Source organism: Rissa tridactyla, chromosome 1 (assembly GCF_028500815.1).
Source record: "Rissa tridactyla isolate bRisTri1 chromosome 1, bRisTri1.patW.cur.20221130, whole genome shotgun sequence".
Lineage (NCBI taxonomy): Eukaryota > Metazoa > Chordata > Aves > Charadriiformes > Laridae > Rissa > Rissa tridactyla.
Genome location: NC_071466.1, coordinates 156589620 through 156602584, shown reverse-complemented (window position 1 = coordinate 156602584; position 12965 = coordinate 156589620). Strand labels below are relative to the sequence as shown.

The 12965-nt window shown below is 36.2% G+C and overlaps 1 protein-coding gene across 2 annotated transcripts in view; it reads right to left on the bottom strand.

Moving 5' to 3' along the window:
* The window catches only part of KDM7A (lysine demethylase 7A), a 72566-nt gene that overhangs the window by 8196 nt on the left and 51405 nt on the right, over positions 1–12965 (bottom strand). Inside the window, exons 13-19 of one of the 2 annotated variants that reach the window (XM_054188771.1) lie at positions 12408–12532; positions 11694–11851; positions 6796–6893; positions 4370–4518; positions 4015–4223; positions 1776–1861; positions 423–699 (exon numbers count right to left, since the gene is read on the bottom strand). In XM_054188771.1, the coding sequence (XP_054044746.1) occupies positions 423–699; positions 1776–1861; positions 4015–4223; positions 4370–4518; positions 6796–6893; positions 11694–11851; positions 12408–12532 (1102 nt within the window). The remainder of the gene's footprint in view (positions 1–422; positions 700–1775; positions 1862–4014; positions 4224–4369; positions 4519–6795; positions 6894–11693; positions 11852–12407; positions 12533–12965) is intronic. The other variant, XM_054188772.1, reaches the window with a different exon arrangement.

Here is a 12965-nt window from a genome sequence, read left to right as displayed (position 1 = left end):
ATATACTGGAAACCAAAATCTAAATAGCATGGTCATCAAGCTATTTTTTGAAGCGTCACAGCTTTTAAACCTTCACTTTGACAAACAAATCTGATTCAGGCCAGTGTTTCACAGTATAGTTGTGGTACTGTTCCCTGTAATAAATGCATCAGATACATAGGCAGAGGTGTAATGGTAACTATGAAAGTTTCATCTGGCCATGCACCCAGTTTGATCTGTCTTAATTCTGCCTCCATACATTCTCTGACAAAATTTGAGTGTCCACAGGATGCCCATCCAATATTTTTCCTCAAGGTCTAAGTCTGTCCTTCCTTCAGTTTCTGCATCTTAACAGCTCTTTCTGATGTTTACAAGCCCCTTTTCCTAGTCCTTTTCCCTCCCCCCCCCATTCCTGGCAAGGGGACCACAGAGATAAACATTACCTTTTGTCGCCTGGTTGCTGATAGGGGGTGGATTTGATGCTGGCCTCTTTGTTGGATGAAGTGGTACAGACAAGGACGTTTCACCATACGGCCTGTCAGGGCTAAGGCTGCCATCACTCAGCCGACATTCTCCTTGAATGAGATTGGAGTCTCGTGTATACTTGCCATGCTGAAAACTCAAGCTGTTGTTGTGAACTATACTTCTGTTTTCCTGAACCTTATGATTGGCTTCTGACGCACCCTCTTTCTTGATATATTTTTGAGTTTTACTTGTATCCTAGTATAGAAATGAGAAGAAGAAAAAAAAGTGGAAGTTAATAACTTCTGGCTACAAGTTCACTCCCGTTTTTCTAATTATACTGCTGTATCTTTGAAAAAGATATTTCAGTGTCTGACCACTTTAAGATTCCATCATTTCTTTTAGTATAGATACCTCTTAAAAGTAAGATACAATATAGTATGTCTGTGCAAGCTTTTTCATATGCACTTAAGGGCAATGCTATAGATTAATTACACATACTACTGTACTCAATTTCTCTCCTTTTAGGGTTTAGTTTGCAGTGATCAAAACAAATGCAATTGCTCTTGATTAGACTGGCCACTATAGCAAGCCATACCATAACCATTGACTACTTAAACAGGCAATTTGTCTTCAATATTCAGCTGACAAGAGAAACAAGTGCTAAATTGCAATTACAAACTGTGAGGAGTAGCATGTTGTTAGATATTCTTCCAAAAAGAAGCTACAAAGCATGCAGTTAAAATAGAGTATTAAATAGCACTGTTATTTTGCAACTTTAATTGTTCTAATACTTCCACTGTAGACAAGTTTAGAAATACCAAAAACGTTCAGAGTGTAAGACACACAACTTTTCATTTATTTATTCCTTGCTGGATTCCACCTGGATATCAGAAAGCAAAAATATTCCTACCTGCTGGCTGTTGAAAGGTTGTATCAGTTTGGCAGTACCAATTTCCTAAGCAAATATCTTTACTATAAATACTATCAAGAGGTTCCACTTGTTCTGATGCTCTGGTTGGGAATAACAACGAATAAACAATACAGTGCTTCCCTTATTAGACTGAATGTAAATTCACACTTTTTTTTATAACGTATTTTTTATTTTTCAAGATACTGCCCTGAGCATCTTAGTACCAGCCACTATAACAGAAGAAAAAAACAATCAAAAAAAGCATGACAAAAATATAATACTCAGTCACCAGCACCAGAAGTACCTATTATCAGATATGCAGTGTTGAAAGACCTGTCTCCACCATGGTATCTGCACCTACAACTTCATGATCTCTTTCTCCTATAAAAATGTGTTCAAAATATTTAAAGTATTGCTTTACCTGATGGGTAATCCTTGAAGCTTCATTTAGGTGTCTAGTCCATGCTGAAGTCCCCAAGTCTCTTTCCTCTTCCTTCACAGATCTACCTAAAGAGAATTTCAACAAGCTTAAATTTTAAAATCAGTAACTAGGAATACAAAGTTAATTATACATTTGAATTACTTTAAAATTAAAACAAGAAAGAACAGAAAATACAATAGAAAGTATTTCCTAAATACAAAACAAAGGTTGTCAGAGCTGCTTGGTTCTACACACTAGATTGGGAAAACAATCTCACAATATAAATACATCGAGTAAAGATTTATATACCACAGTAAGAAAGACAAATACAATCACTCAAACTTGAAAGTACTGATGTTGAAGAGAGCTTACTTTCTTTGTTATGCTACAGTTTTCCACCATGGCTTTGTATCATGAGGAGTTAATAAAAAGATAGACATTTAATTTTCAGGTATTATTGTTTGTATTGTTTCTAAGCACTGATGTGCTATTCAGGTACAACATATGGGAGATCTATGCTGATAGGCCTATAGAAGAAGCATCCACGTTTTCAACACAGTTTATAAAATTAAGGGTATCCCAAGACACCAATTAAATTCAAATTTGTAGAGACCAAAAGGTTTCAAAAAACCTTCTAGCTAAGAAGCACAGTTTCATCTTCTTCACCCGCACCCATGGAGTGCACACATGACACGTACTGGGTCTGATCAGAACAGAATTTTTTCCTAACAGTCCACATGGTGCTATATTTTAGATTTGTGGCTAAACCAGTGTTGACAACACACGAAAGTTTTGGCTGTTGCTGAACAGTGCTTGTACAGAGTCTCAGCTTTCTCTTTTCCCACTCTGCCTCCTGTAGCAAGTAGGCTAGGGGTAGGCAAGAGACTGGGAAGGGACATAGCCAGGACTGCTGACCTGAACGGGCCAAAGGGATAGTCTATACCATACAACATCCTGCTTGGCAATAAAAACTGGAGTAGAGGAAGAGGCTGGGGGGAAAGGTGGTCTTCCAAGGTAGTCATTGCTCAGAGACTGGCTGGGCATCAGTCTTCTTGCAGAAAGTAGTGCACCACTTGTTTCTTTTCCTCTTTCCTTCACTTACTAAACCATCTTTATGTCAACCCATGAATCTTATCGCTTTCGTTCTTTCTGTTCTCTCCTCCACACCACAGGACAGGGGAGGAGAATAAGTGGCTGTGTGGGTATTTAGCTGCTGGCCTGAGTCAACCCACCACAATTTAGAAACCTGGATATTATGTTTTTCACAAAGTTACAAAGATGGAAAGACATCATATGTGTCTGTGTGGTTTTCTGGTTAGGGTTTGTTGTTGTTGGCTTAATTTATTTATTTATTTTGTTGGTAGACTTTAAGGACATACAGCTTCAATAACCACAACACAGTCCATGACATCCCATTAGGCTTTCCTGTTATCCATGTAAACAAAACCAAAGATACTATTAGTTCTTCAAATTAGCACCCTATTTGTTTGTGGGGTTCTATTTGTTTCACATCAGCAAAACTATAATGCTCTTCCATTTCCTTCTCAAGCAAAGAATTTTCAAACATAATGACTCTCTCTCTCTTTCTCTGTTCCAAGAACTGATTTTGATTCCTTTGAGGGGATTAGTGTTAACGTTCTGCTGTCTGTCATTCCCAAAATGCATTTAACAGATGTCTGTTTTCCACAGACATCAAAATGCCACTGACAAAAAAATTACCTCTGAATTTTCCTCTTCAAGATCAGAATCTCCTTTTAATGCACTGCATTCATAGCAGAATTTCAGGAGTAAAGCCAAATATGCCTTCCAAAGACACATGGAAAACCACCACGCAGATCCCTATGGATATCTAAGCAACACACATGCCATGAAAGCTGCAAGCATGAAAGTTCTGACAATCTTTTCTGAAGGAGATTACACTTTCAATAAGGAGACTACACTTTCAATCTAGCCATAACTTTGCCACTCCTGTAAGGATGCCACAAAACTTTCAGATGGCAATATTTATAAGATGCATTCTGATGATCTCTCAAGCTAAGTTTGTCCCAGTTTTCAGAAGTAACAATTTCTTTTTATAGGAAAAAAAAACCAAACCAAACCCAAAGAACACAACTTTTTAAATGTTGGTCTGATGTACTTAAAAACTTGACTACAAATATAAAAATGTAACTTTAAGTGCTTATTCTGAGCAGTTTGTCCAAGAGCAGAGTGCAGGGGTGTCATTAGTTCAGATACCTACCACATTCTATTGTTTTGTGGCTCTGAGATGGCTGTCTGTCTTTATGACGACTCCTAGGGTAGCTTCTGTGTTCCTGAAGAGAAGTTCTTTTATCTGTGCAGTCTGTGCTTTGAGTATGACCTGGTAAACATGTAGTATAGTGCAATCCTGCCATAGAAAGCATGCCCTGAATAGCTTCTTCTTCTGTACTTGTCGAGGTAGGACATTCCCTAGAAAAATAAAGGATTATTAAGCAGTTCAAAACAGAACCCTAAATATCTCTGAAGGAATGATTTTTACATTGCTATAAAGCAGAATCATAAATATGTGCAAAAAGGTCTAACAGTTTATAAACAAATGCCCACAACATGCTTACTTTTTACTGGGAGTTTCATTTCTGGATGGCTTCTGGGTATTTTGACAAAGGTCTCTCATGACCTTAGATTCCTCTCTGAAATTTGATGTTACTTCCTGTTTCTCTTCATCACCTGAGCTTTCCGACTCCTCTGTGGAGGAATCCTTCTGCTGAAACGAGAAGAAACAGTATGCAGAATGGTCGCCATGCCTCCTGAACAGAGACACTACCTTAATTTATGCTAAGTAAAAAATTCAAAAGCTTCCAGGTCCAACTTTTTTATACATATAGTATTCAGAATGAAGTTAATGTGAATATAGCAACTGAGATGCTATACATCCAAATTTTGTAACACTGATGAGTACAAGCTCCAGCAATATGGAAAGCATCTCTGAAATCCATTTTCTTACAGAAAACACTACACACATTAAACCACGCACAAATCATTGTATTCTCCTTAAAGAGAGCATTGGTTATTTTCTATATTCCAAGTAGAGGAAAAAATATGGAAGCATGGTTCAGTTCCAAACAGCAGCCAGAACTGATGCCTATTACATATGATGGGACACAACCTGCCCTGAGTAACTGTTTCTGGTTCCTGCTCTCACAAAAGATGACTTTCAGCAGCAACATCTCTCTTATGAGTGACAGAAGCTCTCGGGTAAATCCAGAACACAGCAGGAACAGAGATACAGCAGCTGTTGCCTCTCTTGCAGTGGCATAGCCTAATTTCATGAATGAAAAGGCTTTTCAGCTCCTGCTGAGATTACAGCTTGTATGGGCAGGAGATTCTCAAAGGTGGAGCAACCATATGCAGCTCAATATGCCTTTAAATGAAGTAAGGGCTACAATAGATACGTTCCATCTTAGTAATTCAGACTAATCTATTTTCAACAAGTACAGAGAACACGACAATTTTTTTTCAAACCAAGGAATATACATGACATTCAATAGAAGTGTTGAAAGTGGAAGATCAGAACATGGAGGAATCGTAATCCTTCAAGACTGACACCACTATCCCTATCATCAAAAACAGAACTGAAATGAATTAAGTGCATCATATCACCATGGGATGTTTTTATATAATAGTTTCATTCACAAGAGCAGCTTGTTAATCTTTGACACTTGGAAAGTGACACAAACAGGCAATGAAATCGTAATTATGAGTCAGTGTTAGTAATAAAGCTATTATCTTGTTAAGATCTTTGGTGCAATATAAAAACATAAAAAGGATTTACAGAACCTACTGAGATAGTTCATTTTGGATATAACATTACAAAAGACAAATTTAAACATACTGTTAGAAATTAAGAAACAGACAATATAGAAGGAATTAAGAGAGTAAATGGCACTAATATAAAACACTTCACTCAATGACAAAGTCATCCAAAGCTAGCTATATTCTCCTATGAAGACGAAATATATAACTTCTAAATAACTATTGATTCTGTGTCTTAAAGGAAACCTGCTGAACCAAAGTTGCTGACAATGCAGTTTAGGAAACCAGAAGAAGCTACATGATGACAGTTCCTATCACTTATTCCAACATCTAGATTAGGTAATGATGGAAAACAACAAACATTAATAACAGATTTTGACCACCATGGAAAAAGCAGGAATTTGAAGACTTCTTGTAAAGTCTTATAATAGGCTGCTGATGAAAGAAAGACCAAAGTATTAGCTTTCTAAAAGCACAAAACAAAAATCTGAGGTAATCACTCCGCCCTACTAGCATTTTACTGCTCTCCAATTGAAATTTAAATTAGTAAGCCAGAGCACAATTTTGCAAGGGGAAAAAAATCATAAAAATATTTGTATATCCATATGCATATTTCTAAATACTAGAAGTTGTATTAAAATACAAGTGTGTAAATATATATACATGTACATGTGTGTGTGTGCATTTATATTTTGTTTAGTCGTAAAGAAATCACTACAACCTAGACCGTCAATGGAGGATTTGCATTTATTTCAAATAGCCTAAAACATCTCAAGAGGATTTTGCTACTCCAGCTTATTTTAAAAACTGAAGGCCTATAAGATTGTTTCCATTTAACCAAGCTCTAAAATGAAACTGTGTGGTGGAAATTCATAATTCTAATGATGAAATTTAGACTTGTTATGGAAAAAATGAACAAAGCAACTAGGATCTAACTTTTTTCAGACTTCGCATGTTCCAGAGCAGGGTTCATCCTTTGCCAGCCCCACTTTAAGGACAGAGAAGATAATAAAATTTGGCTCACAATAGTATATATTGTAATTTTTCCTCAACACTAGAATAAATGAAGAATGAGGCAGAACTATAAGGTTGAGATATTAACTTGAACAAGAATTAAATACTTTGCTATTGCTCTTTTAACACAAAATTTGACCAGATAAATATGAAGTGAGGGAGCAAAATTGTATTTAATTGCTGTGTTAACTTGTGTGACTTTTTCTAGCTATACCTGTGTAGTGCAATCAGGCTCAGATTCTTCTGAATCAGAAATATCAGAGTACTCTGAGGATCCATTCCTGAGTTCTGATTTCACACTTTCGAAGAACACTGAGGAGAGAAAAAATTAAGACTCAATATCTATTACATATAATATTTAACAGTTATTTTGGAAGTAACGAACAAGAAACACATATTTAGTTTTTAACAGTCTCTAAACAAAAGCACATCCACACACTGTCCTGGTTCACAAGTCAAGTTTGCTAAAAACTCTAGTGAGTTTCCTACTGCTGACCAATAGACTCCTCAAGTGGCTCACTGAGGAAGCCAGAAGAAAAGTCAGGTGCCACAGAAGCATGCATTTTTTCTCCCCCATAGAGCACATACTCCACAGATGGCACCTTGGGCAATTTCTGCTTTTGTATATAGGCTAGAGTCAGAGAAGTGGCTATCAGAAAAAGTTCATTAGAAGTAATCTTCAATATTACTTTGTCTTAGACTCCTTAAACCTGTAATTTCCTTGTTTAAAAATAAAAGCAGTTATACAGAAACAGTAAACATGGAAGTCAGAGGATATTAAGTGATTTAAAGGTAAAAAAATTATTGCGTTACTTGCAATTTTACAATTTACTGGCATATTCTGCCTGTTTTGTGCTACTACAGAGCTGACAGTCAGGGTTAAAATGCAGACCTGTTAAATAAGATTAAAATATTACTGTGATGATACACAATATACTTGCATTGGTTTTCATCACAGAAAGCCTGAAAAGGAAGAGGAGGAGAGGAAATACCAACCTTAGAAATGTTTTTTGCTAGTAATAAGATAAAGTACTAATCAGAGAATGCAGTGTCAAAATAGACATCAGAAACACTGGCATATGACAAAGCAATCAATCAAATCAGCCACCTAGTCCACATGGTTTACTTTAAGTGCTGCAAGAACTCAAACATGAAGTAACTGAGCAGTTCTTAGAAGCATGTGCTCTTAAAAGACAGCATATGTCCCAAATAACCACGAGCAGAAAACACATTTGTAAGTGTTCTGAATCCAAGGCTCAAGGTCAGTGGGCTACGTATCTGTGTCAAGGCTGCAGGCAGAAATCTCGATTAAGTATGAATTTGTGTAAGACTACAACATGCAGTTTTTAACTAGCAAAAGTCTTTTGGAGAAAAAACAAATAGAATAAAAAAAAATTTATGAATGTGTGTGAAAGGTGGCTGATAAAGAACGCAACATAACTTTTTCAAGTTTTCAAGTACTTAGTTTCACATAAAACTTAGTTGAAAGCAAACATGTTAACTTTACTTGTCTTCACTCTAGAGTTAATTTCTCATCTGTGTTGGTTTGCTTTCAGCACAGTTTTGTATGAAAATACATAAACAGACGTGACTCTTCGTAACTCATTAATTACGCAAGCATAAGAGATGTACCTGTAACCCTATACACACTGCAATTCTAGGAGGATTTTGTTCCTATTGTAGACCATGGCAAAGCTCATAAATAGGTGTCAAATACAATTCAAGAGATATTATTTATTTCTAAACACTGCATAAGTGGAAAATATTTTTAGAGTTGGACGCTAAGAACGAGACAGGTTATCAGAAAGTGAATAAAATTAACAGCTGTGACCAAAACCTAGAGAAGAATAATACTTAAGATAGTATTAGAAAGAACTGTGAGAAATATCCAAACACAGTAAAAGAGCAACAACACTGTATATGAAGTTAAGCTAAATAACGTTCAACATATGACAATAAAATGAATATCCTAAATTACTGTAGCTCAAAGAAACACAAGGGATTTCTGATGGTAACTCAAGCCTTCAGCTCACTTCAAAAAGGCAAACAAGACTCTAGGATAAGCAACAGAATGCATGATCCAGAATATAACGCTGTTATATAGTTCAAATGAATTTTCCTTTGGCTTACTGCCGTTTTCAAAGAAAAAAAATAGCTTCAAACTTAGAGACAATTTAGATGAAGGGGCAAGAACAATTAGGGATACCTAAATATGCTCACATATGAAATTCAGGTCTTAGGCAAAAATGAATGTGTAAATAATAAACCACAATTTAAAAATAAACAAACTTCACGAAGACTCCTCAGGAACTTTTATTCTTTCTGTCTTAAAGAACTCGAAAATCCTAATTATTAAAATGACAAAACTATTAAGAAGAAATGTGAGTCTTCCTGTAAGAAGGCAAATGATTCAGCAAGAAAGAAAAGAAACTGGACACATGCATAATTAGCTGTATACAGATAATACTAAGATTTATAAAAGCAATGCTAAATAAAGAGTCTCATATTTCAGAAGCCCTCCTGCCTTCTCATAGAAATTAACTGATGATAACCTACTAAGAGGGACAAATTATTTATCTGCCTATTCTCTGTTAATATGAGCTAGACTGAACAGCTAAAGCCACCTAATGTCATTGAGACATTCCTGGTTCATTTGGGGCTGGGTACTCGCATATACGACATAACACACTGTATGAGCATCCGGTCTGATCCAGTTTGGCTGTGACAATATTTATATACACAGCCAAACCTTTGTCCACTTTTACCACTTCTTTATTTTGCAAGCTCTGTGCAAAGCAGTCAGAGAATACCTCCCCAGTTTTCCTTCTGCCTCATATCGTTCAAAAAACAGGGAAGCTGCATTCCTTTATACTCTTAAAAACAAATTTTATATATATATATAAAATCCCTTCTCTTTCACATACAGGTTTCAGACACATTTACTGATCTTCACAACAACACATCATGTATTATTAGGACCCCCCATCTCTTAATCCCTGAACGTAATTCGTAACTGAGCTTTTAAAAAAATGTACTCTAAATACACAAGTTGGGGTTTGCTTTTCTTTGTTTGCTGTTTTTGTGAATTACATTGGTAATTACTATTATTACTTTAAAATGAACTAGTCTACCCTCAGATAAAGTTATGTCTCTGCATGCTTCCAGACACTGGGAAGAATACTCCAGAAATCGGGTGAATGAAAGTAGTCGTCATCTGTAAAACCAGGCTATGCTACTGCAAATTCAAAAAAATACCTTAAATCACCTTCCATTCATTCACACAAAGTACCTTGCTCTATTAAGCACAGACTTGATCTTTGCCTCTCTGACAACACCGGGTCACCATTTAGAATCAGGATCTTGGCATGACACACAAAGCTATATACAGCTTGATCTGTTTAAAGGCGTCTCTCTGTGGACATTGTCTCTTGGCCTAAATCCCAGTAAAAACAATGGAAGGTGACAGCTGTTATAGCAACAGGTAGTTCCTTTTATGGAATTCTCTGTAGAAGAGTATCTTCTCTCTCTCTCTCTGTAGACCTTCATTTAGGGCAAAATAATCAAACGTAGGTGATCTTTAATAGGAAAGTTTGAAGACTCCCGTTTGAAGACTCCCACTATTCAGCTAAAAACATTAGTGATAGTCCTGAGTACTCAGTTTCTGGCAGAACAATCTCAACATTCACGTCTAGTTCTGAGTACGTTTCTTACATTTAGATATATGCTGCCATATTCATTCTGTATCAAATAACAGCAATAATTTTGAAGAAAATCTACCATTCCTCTGTATGATTTAATCTATGATTCAAGTGTAAAACTTAGTTTAATTTACTTAGTTCAATTTTCACACAATGGTAGGTGTTGGAAGGGACCTTTGGAGATCATCTAGTCCACCCCCCTGCCAAAGCAGGTTCACCTAGAGCAGGTTTGAAAGTAGAGGAACAGCACATCTGCCTAAGCCTTCACTCAACAAGCCGTCTGCCTTGTTGGTTCATAAGTACCCAAGAGGGAACTCTTTCCTGTGCAAAATTTTTAATACAGTCTTCTGTGACCTCTGGAAGCACAGTCAACGGGGATTACAAATTGCTTTGTTAATGAAAATAATTAAATATTCTATCCAGGCTGACAAAGGACTCAAATGTTGTTACAGACTGTTGTTCAGAAAACTAAGGCAACTAAGGAGTCTTATCTTTTAAGTGTTGACCTCAGTTTCCTAATACATACCATCTGAGCCCTTGTAAACTCTACTGTGAAAGGATATGACTTTCATAATTAAACAGAGCTGAACAGCTATCTCAAGCACCAATCTGTCACTGCACACAGATAGTGCTATTAAAAATAGGCACTGAAAACAGGCATTCAATATTGATACTTTACTAATAGACTCTGTGATCAGCACTGCCGAACACTTGGCAGGAAGGCTTAAGGCTACAGAAAGATGAAAAAAGATTAATTCTTAGTGAAGCATGATTTAAAGTATTGAAAATGGAGGTTAAAGTGTTTTACAGATAACCTAAATTCTTCCCTAGCCTTGCAGATTACTGCCAAGGTTGAAAGTATAAGATTTTATTAATGATAAATTATGTTTGATCACTTGTATGGAATAAACCTATTCATTAGCAAAACATACAAAATTGTATGATCAAATATGTAATCAACAAATTAGAAACAGAAAAGTAAAATATAAGATAGGTTTAAAATTAGCTGCATGTTATGATCTTTTATTCTCTACAGCGAATGATGTAATGAATTTTTCACACTGAAGTATATTTTGGTCAAGAAAAATCAGCATTCTTACATCATGAAACAGACCAAAAGGAACAAATACTCATCTAGAACACAAATTAAACCTCCACTCTGAAAAATGCTGTACATAACATTGAAGATGGCACCAACATAAAAAGATGAGTTTTACTTTTCAACTCCATCCTGTTAGCTTCTTCAGTGGACAGTATTTGTCAAATGTGTTGTTGTAACTTCTAATGTTACTTCTGTGATCTGTTAGTTTACCTTCTTTATACTTTGGTAAAATTTCAGTCAGGCTTCACAATATTTAGACCCTCTTCAAGATCATCAAAATGTGCAACTGATAGGACTTAGAGACAAGCTTACTGTTCAGTGGTTTCTGGGCATCTGCATTCCCTTCTCCTTCAGATCCTGAGGGCTGGTCTTCTACCTTAACAGTCGTCTTTTTCGCCCTTGTCCTGTCATCTTCATCTTCACTATCTGCTGTGTAAAGACTTCGATCTGTAAATGGGCGTCTCTCATCTCTGAGAGAAAAAATATAAGAAAAAAATAAAAAAAATAAAATATAAGAAAAAAAATAATCATGTTATTCTTACAAACCTGAATTGCTTTCTTTTCAGTATTTAAAACACGCTCTCAAGATACAAGCCATGTTCTCTTATGCTCATCTCTTCATTTCAAATTGTACTTATTCCCATTTTACTCCCTGTACAACTGTCATTTCCATAAAGACGCAAAGTTTTACACCAGAATATTTTTAATGAGAATCACTCTAACAGATGGATACAAAACAACCATTTCTACTTAGAAGCATTCCCTTCAGTACAAACCCATCTGAGCAACTGAATGAAATGCTGTAACAAAGGAACATGCAAAGCATCTGCTCCTCTTCACTCCACAACCGTGGCTCCACTAGGGGACAGCAGACACAACAGACAACACATACCTTCTATATTTCTAAAACGAATCTTACTGGTAAATGGGAACTTAGCGCTCCACAAACAGAAAGTGTTATTAACTATTGGCATGCTCCAGACCATAATGATGAGGAAAAAGTCATGCACAATCAACCCTTCGTACCTAATTATTCTTCCATTTGACAGCAGAAGGCGAAGATCATTGTCTTTTGTTCGCCAATCAGGTACTGTAGAAGATGGCTGAAAGGGCTTGTTAAATCTCCCGTTCAGTTTCGAGCTTGTGGTATCCTAAAGAAGTAAAATTAGTGTTGTTATTATTTATTTCTATAAATTCAATTGTTTTTTCTGCATTCCACAAAAGCTTAAACTCAGCACCAGGATGGTTACCTTCCTGATAATGAACTATGGAAGCTCAGACAAAAAATAATTTGATGTAAGAACCAGCGGACTGCATCTCCTCCTTCCTTGAATCATCTATACTCTCCTGAAGCAACTGAAACAACTACAACTTCACTACAGTACTCCTTTTACATTTCCTTTGGAGAATTATCAAAACAAAGAAATACCAACAGGGACAGGCAAGCCAAAAGCTGGGCTTGGAACTGCTAAGACAACTCCTGAATTTGTATCTGGTCCCTGGAATTAGTACCACAGAATTGATTAACAGGACGGTAAAATATTAATAATGGAAAGTAACCTGCCAGATGCAGAACTTTCTTAG